Genomic DNA, 15,182 nt, shown 5'->3' with positions numbered 1-15,182 from the left:
CCTCCATGGGTTCATGAAGGGCAGGTCCTGCCTGACTAGCTTTATCTGCTATGACAAGATGACCCACTTAGTGGATGAGGGAAAAGCTGTAGATGTTGTGTACTTGGATTTTGGTTAAGTGTTTGACACCATCTCCCACAGCATTCTCCTGGAGAAGCTGGCTATTCAGGGCTTGGACCAGTATATGGTTGGCTGGGCTCCGAGAGTCCTAGTGAGTAGACTAGTGTGTCTAGTTAGTGGCTGGTCACCTGTAGCGCTGCTCAGTACTGGGCCCAGTTTTTAGCGTTTTTCTTTATCATGGATCTGGATGAGGGGATTGAGTACACCCTCAGTATGTTTACAGAGGACACCAAGTTGGTGGGATTGTTGGTCGGCTTGAGGGTAGGAAGGCTCTTGCGGAGGGACTGGGGTAGGCTGGACCCATGGGCCACATCCACTTGCCTGGCATTCAGTAAGATAAGTGCCAGGTCCTGCCCTTGGGGTACAACAACCTGCTGTGGGCTTGGGGACAAGTGGCTGGAAAGCTGCCAGCAGAAAAGGACCAGCAGAAAGGGGCTGGTCAACAGCCAGATGAATGTGAACCCACAGTGCAGCCAAGGCCCAGTGGCAACCTGGCCTGCATCAGAAGCATTATGACCAGCAGGATGAGGGAAGTGATTGTTCCTCTATACTTGGCTCCAGTATGGCAGCTGAGGGGATGGGGGCTGTTTAGTAAGGAGAAGAGGGAGCTGCAGCGAGGAGGATGTCAGTCAGCAGGACAGCAGGGATGTGGTGGAGTCACCACCTCAGGCGGGGTGTGGAGGTGGCACTGGTGGACACAGTTCAGCGATGGGACCCGGTAGGTCAGGGTGGTGCTGGGTGAGCCTGAGGACCCTTCTCCACCCCATGGCAGCCAAGCCCCTGTCTGCAGCCAGAGACTGAGGGGCACCTCCTGCCCTGGTGACAGGGCTGGCACAGGGCACACTGGGTGTTGTAGGCACTGCTAGGCTGCAGCACCTGCGGGTGGCCAGGGGTCTGCTGGATACTGAGGTGGCCAATGCCATCTCATTGCTGTGCTGGGGCACAGGTGGTTATCCACTTTGCTTTGCAGATCTGCAGGAAAGCCACCCGTAGGTTTGGGAGGCTTGAGAAGTATTTCCTAGTGCCAGGCAAAAAGTTCAGGGCTGCCCCAAAACAGTCGCATCATGGGAGTTTTTAAAATCTCTGAATGGGCTGCTGGTATGGGCTAAATACCTTCTATACATCAAAGAGACGTGGTGAGGATCTCTTGTGAATGCACATCATATGCAAGGGAAAGGCTCTCAGCGTTTGTGTTTTGTTTCTCAGTAGCTCATCATGGAAATTACTCTGGCAAACACCTCATCTCACAAAGGAAATCAGTGACTCCAAAAGACTTGAACAGAATTCTCATCTTTTAAGGCTCTGTTCAAATATACAGCAAGCAGGCTTTCCCCATGGAAGGTCATTCTTAATCGAAAAAAGGAAAGTGGTGTCAAGGCACAAAGGCATGTGGGTAGACAACGATCTGACCTTGAGGTGGCTTGGGAGACATAAAAAAGCATCATCAGCACTGGAATTTGTTAGCCTTTTAGGCATCACGGCTAACTAAAGACAGGCTGCTGGAGTTGTTTCCCACTTTGCACAAATATTTTGCAAGCTGATGGCTAGCAAGAAAGATAAAGGCCATCTACAGCAGTAAGAGATCAGTATGCTAATTGCACTTGTCTGATGGTAGTCAGACACTTGGAACTTATTTACCATACTAATGCTTCTCCCGATTGACATTGATAAAAATCTTACGTGACCCTTAACAAAATATGGCTTTGCGTGTCCAGATACGGAGGTATTTATAGCATATGTATGTGGCGTAAGGGAAATATTTCCAGTCTTTATTCTTCTATAATTTCCTTTTTTCCATTCTGGAAAGGGAAGAGGTGAATTGTTTATTATCCTTTGGGAACATACTAATCTGCTGTTTCTCACAACAGGCTTACATTTACCTTCATTTCCTGTTGACCTGCTGTTACATCATTTTACTTTTCATGGTAAAATAGCCAATATAATGTAAAGACTTAGTGAAGTTGAGTTTCAAATAAAAATCTCTTTATTCCCATGTAACTGTAAGACAAGGAATTAGTTCCGAGTTTTAGAAACTCGCATTTTGGCTTTGAGAATTTGAGGGCAGAACATAACTTCAGATCAGGTCTTTTGATCATTAGATTACATCCATGTGAACCTCAGTTCTGACTTTCAACAGACAGCAATTTGTACTCAAATTTCTTTTAAACGTACACCCACACGTGCATATGGAGAATCCAATCAGTTCAGGTGTTGTAGCACCATGTCCACATACTGCATGTTTATACGTCTAATCACCCTGTGTCATGTAAAACCGATTTTACCAGATTAAGCTTATATTGCACAAATCAAATACAAAAATTTCAACAAAGTCAAGGGCAAGTCCGACTCAGCTGAAAACAAGGTCCTTTGAAGCCCTGCTCCCACTGAGATTAATGACAACACAATAATGTGCTGTGGCAGCACCACTAGCCACTTAATTCTACTGTGCAAGACACATAGCACTTGGAAATTTATTTATAGTATATGACCTGTAAAGGAAGAAATCACTGCTACTCTTCAGACTAATTCTGGACTCTCTTTTTGTCCTGAAATAAGGTCCTTTACTTTAATTTGTAAGAACATTCAGATTTCAAGACCCAGCACTCTGAACTAATTAAAAATCTTGCTTACTTTAGACATAGAGACAATGCAGTCTATATTCTACTGTAATCTTACGGTACTGTGTCATGTCATTACATTAAACAGTAGTTATTTTAAAATAAGTTCTTTTTATATGGCTTGTATCAGAATTTAGTACTTCTAGAAAGATAGAAAATGTGAGAAAAATGCTTACAATAAATAAGTACTATTTATCAGAAATTGAGTAAGAAAAGGTTTTACACACTGATCCCATATGAATTTACAGTGAAACTAGACAAACTTTCAGTTTTCTTTAGAAGCATCACCTTTGACGTCTGAAGAATGTTGTAGTTTATTTAAAATGAGACATTGTTATTTGAAGTGCATAATTTTTTACAAAATATACAATCAATTATCTGGTTTATAAACATATCTATCAAATATCACCATCAATGTCTGTTTCAAAGAAAATGTTATCAGCATGTCTAAAAAGAACAGGCGTTTAAGATAATTTTGTAGAGACTGACATCGGGCTTCTTAGGACACTTTGGTACTTTTATTTATTTTTACATTTGTAAAGGAACATGCATATATAGCCCTCTGATAGATACTTTTTTATGACTTCAAAGTTAATTGAATAATTATGCTTATATAAAAAATCCAGTGCCACACTATATCCATATACTCATTTTTAAGACATAACTGTTACTCTCGAGATTTCTTGCTTTTCCATAGTCTTTGCCTTTATTTCTAAACAGAGATAGCTGTGGATACAAATGAATGGTAAGTTAAATAGCTAATTTTGATTTTCCAAAAATCCAGAAGAGGGTGATTATAAACTCTTTTTTTTTAATATAAAAATAAATTTGAAACTTTGTCATGTTTTGCAAGTTTGAATCTGATTATGGTTTCAAATTCTTAGAGATGAAGGGTTACATGTGGACACTGATTGGAAAGTTTCAGCTACCTGATTTTCAAGATTGCTGAAACTTTCACTTATTAGAAATTGTTTTTTGAGACAGAACTCTAATACTGAATTTAAATCATTACACTGCTAATTTTCGCTCATCTTTATAACAATTCCCTCTATTTACAAAACTTTTGACATTTAAAGACTTAAATCTGGGTATGACTTCATTTTGCTTTATATGTAGTTTGCAATTTCTGTTGATATAAAAAGTTGTCAACAGTTTATTTTTAAAAACAAAAAGAAAAATAAAAGCTAAGTGTATTCTTGACCTCTCTTTCTGAAAAGAACAGCCTGTTTTTCTGCTTTAAGTTCTCATTCATTGTAGTGTTATGTTCTAAATGTTCCATTCATTTTAATTACAGGAATAACATACTACAGAACACTGGGGTTGCCCAGACAAAGGTTTCTTTTCAATGGTCTATTTTTATGCTCTATTTATAATACTGTCATGGGTATTTTAGGAAGACTACTATGAAGCAAATAGATTTGCATTAACTGAATTTTCAAATCTGTTTTAGCTCTCTGGTCTGACGGACCAGTTTAAGAAAACAAATGATAGGCTTTGCAGTAACAGCTCATTAGACAGAAGGATGGGCTTGACCTTAAGGCCTAACGTGGGAGATTTGAGTTATCAGTTTTGCAGTAGGTTTTGCGTGACCCTTGGCTAATCTCTTATCTCAGTGTGCTTCAATTCTCTATCTACAGAATGACAGATAATACTCCCTTTACCTTCTTATACCTTCAACTCTTCATTGGGGTATTGCTTGCTATACACGAAGCTGGTAGGACCAGAAGCATGGTGCTGACTTTGATACAATTACAGTAGTACATACTACATTACTATTACGATAAATCCATAAAGATGAAATGTTAGGTGTTAAAACATATATATTTATCATTAATATATGAAATTATTAACTAAAAATGGACTTTCGCAGTTCTTTGTTTAAGTCTGACATCGCACTAAATAATGCCTTGCATGCACAGCCTGAGTTGGACATGGTCAACAGCATGTCCAAATTCTCTCAGTCTTAACAGTACAGACCATGAAGAATCCCCCTTGGACAGAGCCTTCTTAAGATCATGGGAAATCCATTTCAGGTATCAGATGTTTGATTTGGTCTTTAACTTCCACCGATCATTATGAGATTCAAAGAATTTGTATGAAATGTTTCAACCAGGTAAGTTTCAGGTACATCTTCCCATCACCACCATTTCTCCCTCCCCCCACTTCTAGGATGTGAGTCATGGGCATTTGTTCCAGGTCTTGCAGAATGTGACACACAGGACTGTTGAAAATGTTCATTTCAGATGGATTGCCTCAAAACAGGACTGTTGTGGCTGTATCAGGTCAGCTGTTGTTGAGCTGTACTTACTTCTCTATCAGTTTAGTTGTTGCAGCTTCCACCTTCAAAACACTGAAAAGCCCATTATGAAATTGATGGGAAAAAAAGAAAGCAAAAGAAATAGCTATTAATGAGAGATTTAGTAATCCAATATCTTATTCAAAATACAATATATTATTTATGAAATGCATGGCTGAAATCTAAGGAAATTCCTCATAACTGGGAAACTTAAGCCAAAAGCTTTTGTTTTTTTTCATCTTTTTGTCCCAATTTTTCTGTATGTAAATGATGAAAAATCAAGTTCAATCGCTTCATCACTTCAAATGTTGTGAAAAAGCGAGGCTGCTACGTTTCCAACTACCTGTTGAAATTCAGGATTAAGGGTCCACCCTGTTTGCATCTGCAAATAGCTTTATCCATATGTACAACTCCATTGAGATCAGTAAGATTACTTGAGTGAGTCAAGTTACCCAGGCATGTAAATATTTGCTGAATTAGCACTAAAACTGGAAGGGAATGTAAATGTAGATGGTAAATCCTGCTTAAGATAAAGAAGCTGAGCACCCACAATGCTGACTGGAGTTAACCGAGTTAGTTCAGGTGCCTGTCAGCCCCTACTCCCCAGTCAAGCTTTAGGGATTTCTAAACAACTTTATAAAACAGAATTCTCTTTTAACTAAATGCCTACAAAATATATTACGTATTAATAACTACACTGTTTCGCTTCATCACTGACTTTCGTTACAAGAAATCAGCTCCCTACATAAAAGGAGACAACTATGAAAATAGCTTTTAGATTGATATTCTCTTGGGAAAACAATTCCAGTGTAAGTGCATATGTATCATGCAACTAATGCAGTCTCAAACAAAGTGCATTATATAACATTTCAGAGGACATTAGAAAAAATGTAAGTGTTCTCCAGGCAGACAATCCCCAGACTACTGACAGTTGAACTGCAAGAAGGGAGGTTAAATTACTTTTTAGAAACTGAAGCAAGCCATTCAGAAGTCATTCAAGAAATCCCTGAACCTAAATTCCACTGTCCCTGTCATTCAGCTCATTTAGTTTCTGCATGCCAAGTGAATTGATCTGATTATCCGTCTTTTTAGATTTATATTTAAACTGATGAGGGAATCTCATTTAATCTGCCTCTTGTTGAAATGAGCACAATGAGACAGGGCATTCAGTAGTAAAGCATCCTCTTCACACATCCCTATCTACTTGTAGTTCTGCCACTTAGTCTGCAGCAAGACTGAGATTAAACCTAAGATATGATAAACTTTCTTGAGTCTCTGAAATTTGTCAGTTTAACATCCCATATGCACTTTCCATGTGTTTATAGGACAGCACTATACGGTAGAATGGTACCTTTTTGAATGGTTGTTTCGGGAGGGCTACAGGCTCTTTAAGCAAGGCAGTTTCTGCATTGACAAAGATTCTTGGTGTAGCATTGTTAAAAGTTTGACTTCGGTCTCCTTTTCACTGTTAACTGCTTAGTAAATCGAAACATCTTGGCTCCACAGAGCACAGGTTGTGCCATCAGTTACTTATGATGCTCTCGAGCCTGGGGCTACATTATTTTGATATATAAGGAGTTTACAAGATGCAAAACTATTGACTGCATGTTTTATTCATCCTTAAATTGCAAGAGCGCCTCGGTTTTCTTTTGATGCCTAGCCAATTTGCATATGCTACCTGTGTGCTTCTACAGGCACTTACTATTTGAATGTATATGCCCTCATCAGCTATAAAGCATTAATGTTTTGCACTTCTATAGCCTTTCATCCGAGGATCTCAAAGTCTTTCACTGACGAGAATTACAGTCCCCTTTGAAGTGGGTAAGTGCCACTACCTTCATGTTACTGACAGCAGTCAGTGGCTAGAAAGCCCAGCCGCCTCCTGCTCCAGTCAGGGCTCTGCGCCTCCCTGGGGGCCGTAATGCCTCAGTTTACCTCACAGGCTCCAGTGCTCGCTGTGCCTCCCTCAGGCTCGCTCTGTGCCTCCCTGAAGGCTGTTTTGCCTCAGTTTACCTCACAGACCCGTGCTTGGTGCTGGGCTCAGGGCTTGCGAGGCCACGTCCCTGGCGGGGCTGGGCTCCCGCCAGCAGGTTTGGGCGAAGCGCACGTACCCCGCGCCTCGCCAAAGCCCTATTTTCGGCACAAATCCCTCGAGCCCGGAGACCAGACGAAACCAAGCCTGTGGTTTGGTTAGTAAAAACGCGCCCTGAAGCGTCTGGAAACGTAGGTGCAATTAGCAAACGCGCTTACTCTGCCGAGCGCCGGCCACAACCCACACGGTTTCTCCATAGAAGTGCTGCGGCGGGGCCGGTGCCTGCACCCCGCCGGCGCCTGGCTGTGCTAGCGACCACACACGCCTTACCTTGCCCGAGCTCGGCCGGGGGGCTCAGGGGAAGGGCACCCGGGAGTGGAGCGGCATGAACCGCCGGTGGGAGCAGCCGTGCCGGTGGAGCTTCCTGCACAGGGCCACGTTGGCTGCGGGAGAAGAAGGCAGAGAGTCGGGGGTCCCCCGTTGCAAAAGGGGCGCCCCGTCCCGTCCTATCCCGTCCCACCGGCTGGGACCCGCTCCCTCACAGCCCCCTTATCGCCTCGGCTATTTTCGGGGTGCCGGGCTCCTGGAGCGGGTTAGCAGCACCTGCCTCCCCGGCCGGCAGAAAGACGTGGGGGGACCGAGGGGAAGAGGAGCGAGAGGACGCGCCGAGGGGCTGCTTACCTGGCCTCTGGCCGGTGGCGCGCAGGAGGCTGGCCAGCAGGACGACGACGAGGCACAGCAGCCTCTGGAGCCTCATCCCCGCGGCCCCGTGTGCCGGGGGGTGCCGGGGGGTGCCGGTGGGGCGCCGGGCAGCGGAGGACAGGGAGAGCAGCGCCCTGCGTCCGGCCGTCTCACACAGCGCAGGGCAGCCCGCTCCCCAGCCGGGTTAATGGCCACACGGGACGGCCGGTGCCTCCCTCTGCCTTGCTTCCCTCCTCTTCTTTTTTCCTCTTTTTTTTTTTTCCTGTCACTCCCCCTTATTTTCCATAAGCAAACAATGCGGGGATGAAAAGCCCGTGTAAACACCAGCTCCCGTCAAGGCGTTCGGGGCAAGGAGCCTCCCGAACAATGCCTCCGCTCCCCTTTAAATTCAACCCAGGCATGGAAAAAAAATATGCAAAACGAGACCCGCTCTGCCCTCCTCCATTTGCAACTGTTTAAACTTCGCATTGCCCATGCCGTCCCCACATGCTGAAAGCCCCGGCGGGGGCAGGAAGCGGCCCCCGGGGCCCCCCGACCCTTACGGGCGTCCCCGGCCTGGGCACGGCCGGGCTGAGTCCCGCCGCCCTCAAGTAGCTGCGAAGCGGCGCCCATTCGAAGTGGAACTGCTCGCAGTTAAGGCTAATGGGAGCCTTTTGTGCTAGCAAGCGTTTCTAAAGGCTCAGAATATTCTGGAATTAATTTGTGAGCTTGGGGGGGTTCGGTGGTTTTTTTGTTCTCCACAGAGTGGGGTAAAAGGGGGGGGGGGTGCTGCCGTGTGACAGGCACAACAAAGCGACGTTGGGGGAAGCTTAGGTAGGACCTAAGGTGTACATAAACCCACCTGCGCCTTGCGGTATGTTTTTATGAGATGACAGGGATAGCTAGCTTTAACTTTCACAACCTACGCTGACGAGAGGTGCTGTGAGAAGATGGCGGTGCAGGTACGCACCCTGAGGAGAAGATGGACGTGAGGAGATGGACAAACCTCACAAAATGTTTTACAGAAGCGATGGGTTTGAAATCTGGTGACTTACTGGAGTCAGTGACAAATTGACCCGTTCCTTTTTTTTTTTTTTTTTTTTTTTTGTTTCTTTTTTTCAACCTGCAGGTTTCTTGGCAGGGTACACCACCCACGGATGTGGCAAATGAGAATTTGTGCCTTTGGGGAAAAGGATTGTGGTTTGAAATAGACAGGATTGAGTACATTTCTGCACATATGAACTACTATTAGTAGAAAAGTATCATCTAAAGTGGTCTAAAGTTCTAAAGAATGAAGTATCTCCTTTTTAATTCAAGTACCCCAGTATTTTTTTTCCTCATTGTAGGGTTTCCCATTTTCTTTAAAAGCCTGTTTAACTCAATAGCAAATTCTAGTCCCTCCTCTTACAGGGTTTTACGTCATTGCTGGGTTACTCGATTTGTCTAGGTAAAGCATGTGTATATGGACTAAAAGACAACTTGCAGCTTTAATACATAGAGCACATAGTTATTAGATGTTATTTTGAAATTTTATAATCATTTAAAATTGTCTTTAAAAAGATTGCTGAGGAAGGTGTATCTGACAGAAGAGTAACAAGGGAAACCCTCTGCTTATTGATCACATTGGTCTGTCATAAACAGCACATGCTTCCCAGTGTTCATCCATACAAGTTGGTATGTTGTCTCTGTCCAATCTCTGGCTTTTATACCAAACTTCTAATTAATATTTATGCCTTGATTTCTCTACTGAAGTCGGGATCCCATGGTGCCAGTGACAGAATTGTCCTAAAGAATGTTTGTGTCTCAGATATAAAGGTGGTGGAGAGGGAACTGAGACAGTGGAGAAGCAGTGTGTTTGGGTCACACAGGGAGTTTGTGACAGTCAGAGTTGCATCCTCAATATCCTAAACCTCACTCCACTGGGCTGCCTTTAGGGACACATCACCACAAATTAGGACATGCTGACCACCTCTTTCATACGGCCCTGTAAATGATGATGACTTTCAATCACCATTGAGCTATATTAGATTCAGATTCATAACCTTAAAGTGAAAGGTAGTAAACACTTCAAAGTGATAGGGACTCTGTAAATAGTTAAAAGGGTAAAAAGAATGCATAGACCATTGCCAGTCCCTCAGGCTGTCTAGGCCTCTTCTACACCTGTATTTGTTGAAGTTTACAGACATTCTGAGGAGACAGCATTTACAAGGATTTGAATAAGATACGATACTTAAGTGCAATATTTACTTTTTTTTTTTTTAACCTTAGCATAGTATGAGGTATTCATTCTGCAGCTACTCTGTGCAAAAGCTTACAGAGATTTATTTGAATAATAAAGTCCAAGTCACTATAGCATGTGAATCACAGGTTCCTTGTAATTTTGATGTGAGCTAGAAGTGATTTTTGGATGCTTACCTGCTGAAGCAATTTCTGAAATATATTATAGTCTCACTCTAGAATTAATTGTTCTTTTGATTTCCTTCAGGTACTTACGTTCATATTGCATACCACTACTTGAAATTAGGCAAAGGACAACCAGACAAAATGTAGCAATGTATTATTTCAGCCTTTTCTGCCCTGTGTTTTTGTTGTTGTTGTTGTTTTCTGTATCTGTGTTGTTGTTGATGGGTTTTGTTTGTTTTGTTTTGTTTAATTGTCTTAAGAGGAAAGGCAATGTAAAGTATATAGGAAAGCTCGAGGTGCTTTATGAACTGGAAGTGGTAGTTCTTTGAGCCAAAAGCTGCCCTTCTCTTCTGTAATCTGGAAGAAACATATCAAAGGGATGATGATTTAATCATTTATTACCTATATTGCTGCTATTTTGCCAGCAGGCACTGCATTCCCTCCCTGCGCTTTGGTAGGATCAAAATAGTCAAATTATCAGATTACTTTCAGAAAGTGAAAAACACAGTCAGTACTTACCAGAAATTATGTCAAAAGTTACAACAAGGAAAATTTAGGACTGCCTTTCCTGTACATCAAATGTTAACCAGAAGCAAGACGTAGGCCATTGTCTTTTAGTTAAGACTGCGTGACACATTTCAGTAGCTCATATTTGGTACTTTATCAATTCAAACGGTATGTACAGTGTTCTACATGACATTTTCCATACAATTACAGCCTATTTATTATTTTTTGGGAAAAAAAATGATATCATTGTGCCATTTCTAAGAAGATTGGGAGAAATAAGGGAAAAGTGAATATCAAATTATTTTCTCAAATATAATTTTTTTTGTGTTAATTTAAGTGAGAGAGCAAGTGCTGTTATGTTTTGAAGTCAATTTTTTTGGCGAAATTGGAAAGCAATAGAACGTAGATACTTTTTTACAGAAAGATGTCTGAGGACAGGTGGTATATATGACAAGAGTTATACTGAGAGATGAAATAGTGGGAAGGAGCTGGAAAATCAATAGGCAAAGCTGGATGATAACAGAAGAAAATGATAACTGGGCACTCCCTCGTAAGGACTAATAAGGGATTAATAAGCATTCCCAATTGGACTGGTAGTTAGACTCCTTTTCTGAATCCTACCTTTCCTTTTAAGGCTGGCACATAACCACATACTCTAGGAAAGGATAATGCATCTTGCTAATCTTTGAGAACGGCTTTTGAGTATTATCAGGATAAAATAGTAAATAAAGCTTATCAAGTACAGGAATTGATCATTATATATGGAAACGCTGCTTTCAGTCTCTCTATCTCAGTTTCTCTGCTTGGAATAATATATCTTTCTATCCTAAAGATGCTATAAAAATACAACGATCATTGTAAATCTCTATTGTGCTTGCTGTGCTACGCAAAGACATGCAGAATGCTCAGCAGACTGATGATAAAAATGAAAATTCTTATTTATTTTGACTTAGAGCTTTCAGATAAGATTTAATGTCAGAGTTTCTAATCAAATTTTCTACCTTTGTATTCCCCAGATTCATCTATCCTGCTGATCTTGAGGAATTATTCCACTAACCAGACAAGATCAGGATAGAACATCGACTCTAAAATTACTTGGTAATCCAAATTATCAAGTCCAGTGACAAATGTCATTAGGGTAAATTCTAGATAGTTTATGAGCTATGCATCAAAAAAAAAAAAAAAAAAAAAAGAGTTGCTGCTTGAGGGGAAAAAAGTTGGCAAAGAAATGCTCAAAGGGATAAATTTTGAAACGTCGTTTAAGTAGTTGTAATGCCTTTTTTTTTTTTTTTTCCACAAATGTCATTGGGTTTATTATCTCATGGTTTTATTGGGCCTATGTGCCAGCCACTGATATACAGGATAGTTGGTATGGTTTTTTTTTTTCAGACCAGGGTGTAGAATCAGAAGCCACATATAGTGTTTGCCTCCTTTCTTGACTGTAATTGTGAAGACTACTTTTTCTAGACAAAATTCATCAGCTTGAGAATTATGATTTCATGAGAATATGATGCACTTTCTGTTGTGATTTTAACCTGTGCTTGGAAACTAAATCCTACACAGAAATTAAAACTCATTCATTCTCTTTTGCATTTTATGCTTTTTCTTGGGGGGAAAAACAACAACAACAACAACAAACAGTTTCCCTGACTTTTTGTGCTCAGCTGCATTTCCTGCTTGGGGGATGCCAGTGCTCCGGAAGGAGATGGTGTGTGAGCTGTTCATCAAGCAGAAGGAATGCTTACCAGTTGGGGCCGTAACCCGACACTGGAGACAGATGTGCTCAAGCAAAGGAAATGGAGGATGGCTCAGATTAGGTTAAACCAACTTCTCTTTTTTGAGAGAGAGAGAGGTTTTCCACATAAATTGCAGAGATGCATAATTTAGAAAGTACCTTTTCTTTAGTTTTAAACTGTGAAGAAAGTTTGCTGTGTCTGTGATCTTCTGGGTTTTCCTGCAGTACAAGACATATTTGGAATTAATAAAATAGTAATAAAAAAGAACATCCTCTGGTAGACTTCAGTCTTTCTTACTTCTATTGTGTATATCTAGGCAATCAATTTAATTTAATCCAGTGAAAGTAATACTAGCCATGCACCTGAATACTCATGAAGGCCCTCCCAGACAAATGATGTTTTTATCAATTACGTATGGAGCTGCATTGGTGGATTTCCTTTTTTTTTTCTTTAAGAAAACATGTATGTACATGAGCTTGAAGTTACATTTATTTTTCAGCTGCTTTCCAGGCTTAACAAACAAATTTGATTCTAAGATTCATCTCAGAAATATATATATATATATATTTAACAGGAAAATGAACAGGCGAACTCTCAAGAAACAGTGCTTTTGATCCAACCTAGAGTGACCACATGTTCTGTTTCAGCCCTGAGCAGCAACTGATCGGTCAGATTCTTTTCTGGCACTAGTCATAATTTCAGAACTTTTTTTTAACTTAAGGAGACTTTTATGTTGTCTTGAATTAATGGTATTCAAGAAAAAATGCAATGCTTGTACAGCACAAAGTTCTGTAATTAATTTTTATTTGCCATTTTACATTCAAATATGTAACTGCCTTACTTATTTGGACCCTTCGTGCCCTAGGATTCAGCAGGGGAAGTCTTTAAAAAGCTATTTTTCATGTTATAATGAAAACTCTCATAAGTGATCATGTAAATAAGAAGAACAAGGTTACCTTTCTGCTACAGCTTCTAGCATATGCATTTAGGAAGGAGAGATGCTTACTACAGTATTCAATATACGTTAGTGTTTATATTTGCTACGAAAAAATCAGAAATGTAGATATATTCTTTTTCTAAACTCTTAAAAACTCTTTAAGTTTTAGAGGTTCACATGCAATTGGAAAATCACGATTTTTATCAAAATGTATCCATTTACTTGTACAAATTTCAGTAAGTTTTTCAGAGAGAAAGATTTAATTTCCTGGAGATAGTTTTCTACATAATTGATCTTCTGTTTTGAATCTGGGCAGCCAGTAGCCAGATGCTTTAATGTGAATTTCTATGGTGATTAGATGAGTAATTACTTGAGGGAGAATTTCAAATGACTCTCCAGCTCTTTGCACGTTTATACTTCAGACTTTGGATACTAAATTTCCTTTGCAGTTTCAGTAGAATTTTTCTGTGTTGCCTGCAGTTTATCATTAGGGATATGGTGTCACATAAAGCAGCACTGCAGGAGGAAAAAGCTCATCTTCCCATAAGGGGGTCTGCTGTGGTGTTTTACTATTCTGTATAGTTGTCTTCGTTAATCTCCTATTAACCCTCTGCAACCCCAGTCACTGCTGTGGGGAAATGTGCACTTTATGCATGAGTTTTCCCACGAGGGTTTGGACCTTTCTAGTGTAATCCTTTGAACTTTGCCTCCTGGAAAAAAGATTGCTGCTCTGTCTTGCCCTTCATCACCAGCTAGACTGTGGTCTTTTTATAATTTTCCTGTCTGATTTGTTTCTTTTATCTGCTGTGGTCAGGAAGGTTAGCCTTTCTCTTGCTCACACAACTGGTAAGAAGTGCAAAGGCAGAGAAGGTATGTATGATTTTTTACTTTTCCAACCTTCGTGCAAGCTGAGAAGCAGGAATTCCAAGCTTACATCCAAATAAAAAACATCAACAAATGGAAAAGAACAAAGGCAAAAAAATCAAAAGCTTTTGTTTAGGAAAATATTTAATTCCTACGTTGTTTGTCCCTTTACTGCTCTGTAGGAAATGATAATATTTTCCAGTTGCATATTATATAGCTTTGTTTATTTCAATGTTTTGCCATACTTGGTTTTAATTAGGACACTAGCACTTATGTGGTAACTAGCCTCAGGTATTTTATTAGCTGTTATAGGTATTGTATACTTCTAATAACAGATTTTCCAAGGAACAAGTTTTATGCTATAGACTTGTGAGACTTGTCTATGCCAGCATATTTTTTTTTAATTACATACACTGTATAATTCACTTAGTGTACAGTGGTAACACAGTATGCCCAACTGAAAAGATTGCTCTGAAGAAGCTGTCAGTACTTACTGTTGCACCAGCCAGATGACCTCTCTGATCAGTGCTTGCCATGGATCTTGCACACTAATAATCCTAACATTTCTCCCCCTGCACTGATAGGAAAGTGGGAAATTTTAAGGAAAAAAGCCTACTACAAGACAGAGCCTTGTACAAGACAGAGTAACCTGTCACCCCCTTGTAATCCCACAAAGTGATTACTGGCTGTACAGCACCTATAACTGTACCAAATAAGGTCCAGTCAGTTTTTTAATGGATGACTGTTATCTCTACCACTGGAAAGACCAAAGACTGAATTTGCAGGGATGATGTAGTAGAAATTTTTGTAATGCCTGCCATTAGGTTCAGGGTACAATGTAAGAATATCCTGTAAAAATTGAAGCAGCTATGTTTCAACAATGTCCGGCAATGTTCTTGGAGGTTATTTTGCTAGTTTTGAAAAGTGATGATGATTTGCACAGTTTTTACTTATGCAGTATTTGTATGTATTAAATAATATTAATCTT

The 15,182-nt window shown here is 40.7% G+C and overlaps 1 protein-coding gene and 1 long non-coding RNA gene across 3 annotated transcripts; one reads left to right on the top strand and one right to left on the bottom strand.

The window, feature by feature from the left end:
• Positions 1-3,033: 3,033 nt before the first annotated feature.
• APELA (apelin receptor early endogenous ligand) lies at positions 3,034-8,174 on the bottom strand. The gene is made up of 3 exons (XM_048076205.2): positions 7,748-8,174; positions 7,397-7,509; positions 3,034-5,088 (listed from the first exon to the last, which is right to left on the bottom strand). Exons 1-2 carry the CDS (start codon positions 7,821-7,823, stop codon positions 7,421-7,423), a joined length of 165 nt encoding a protein of 54 aa, XP_047932162.1. The 5' UTR covers positions 7,824-8,174; the 3' UTR covers positions 3,034-5,088; positions 7,397-7,420.
• A 105-nt stretch (positions 8,175-8,279) lies between these two features.
• On the top strand, positions 8,280-13,963 carry LOC106032318 (uncharacterized). 2 transcript variants are annotated; one of them, XR_007168132.2, is made up of 4 exons: positions 8,280-8,400; positions 9,308-9,421; positions 11,674-11,755; positions 12,322-13,962. It is a non-coding gene; the product is annotated as an uncharacterized lncRNA (long non-coding RNA). The 2 variants fall into 2 exon arrangements; XR_001204783.3 differs by having other exon boundaries at positions 8,333-8,470; positions 12,322-13,963.
• The last annotated feature ends 1,219 nt before the right edge of the window (positions 13,964-15,182 follow it).

This window comes from Anser cygnoides, chromosome 4 (genome assembly GCF_040182565.1).
Source record: "Anser cygnoides isolate HZ-2024a breed goose chromosome 4, Taihu_goose_T2T_genome, whole genome shotgun sequence".
Lineage (NCBI taxonomy): Eukaryota > Metazoa > Chordata > Aves > Anseriformes > Anatidae > Anser > Anser cygnoides.
The sequence above is the reverse complement of the archived record's forward strand: the minus strand, read 5'-3'. Positions and strand labels throughout refer to the sequence as shown.

Bases quoted from the DNA above. Each gene is read 5' to 3' on its own strand.
- APELA (XM_048076205.2), bottom strand. From the start codon at position 7,823: ATGAGGCTCCAGAGGCTGCTGTGCCTCGTCGTCGTCCTGCTGGCCAGC. The intron at 7,510-7,747 runs GTAAGCAGCCCC...CTTCTCCCGCAG, and splicing joins CGCCACCGGCCAGAGGCCAG to CCAACGTGGCCCTGTGCAGG.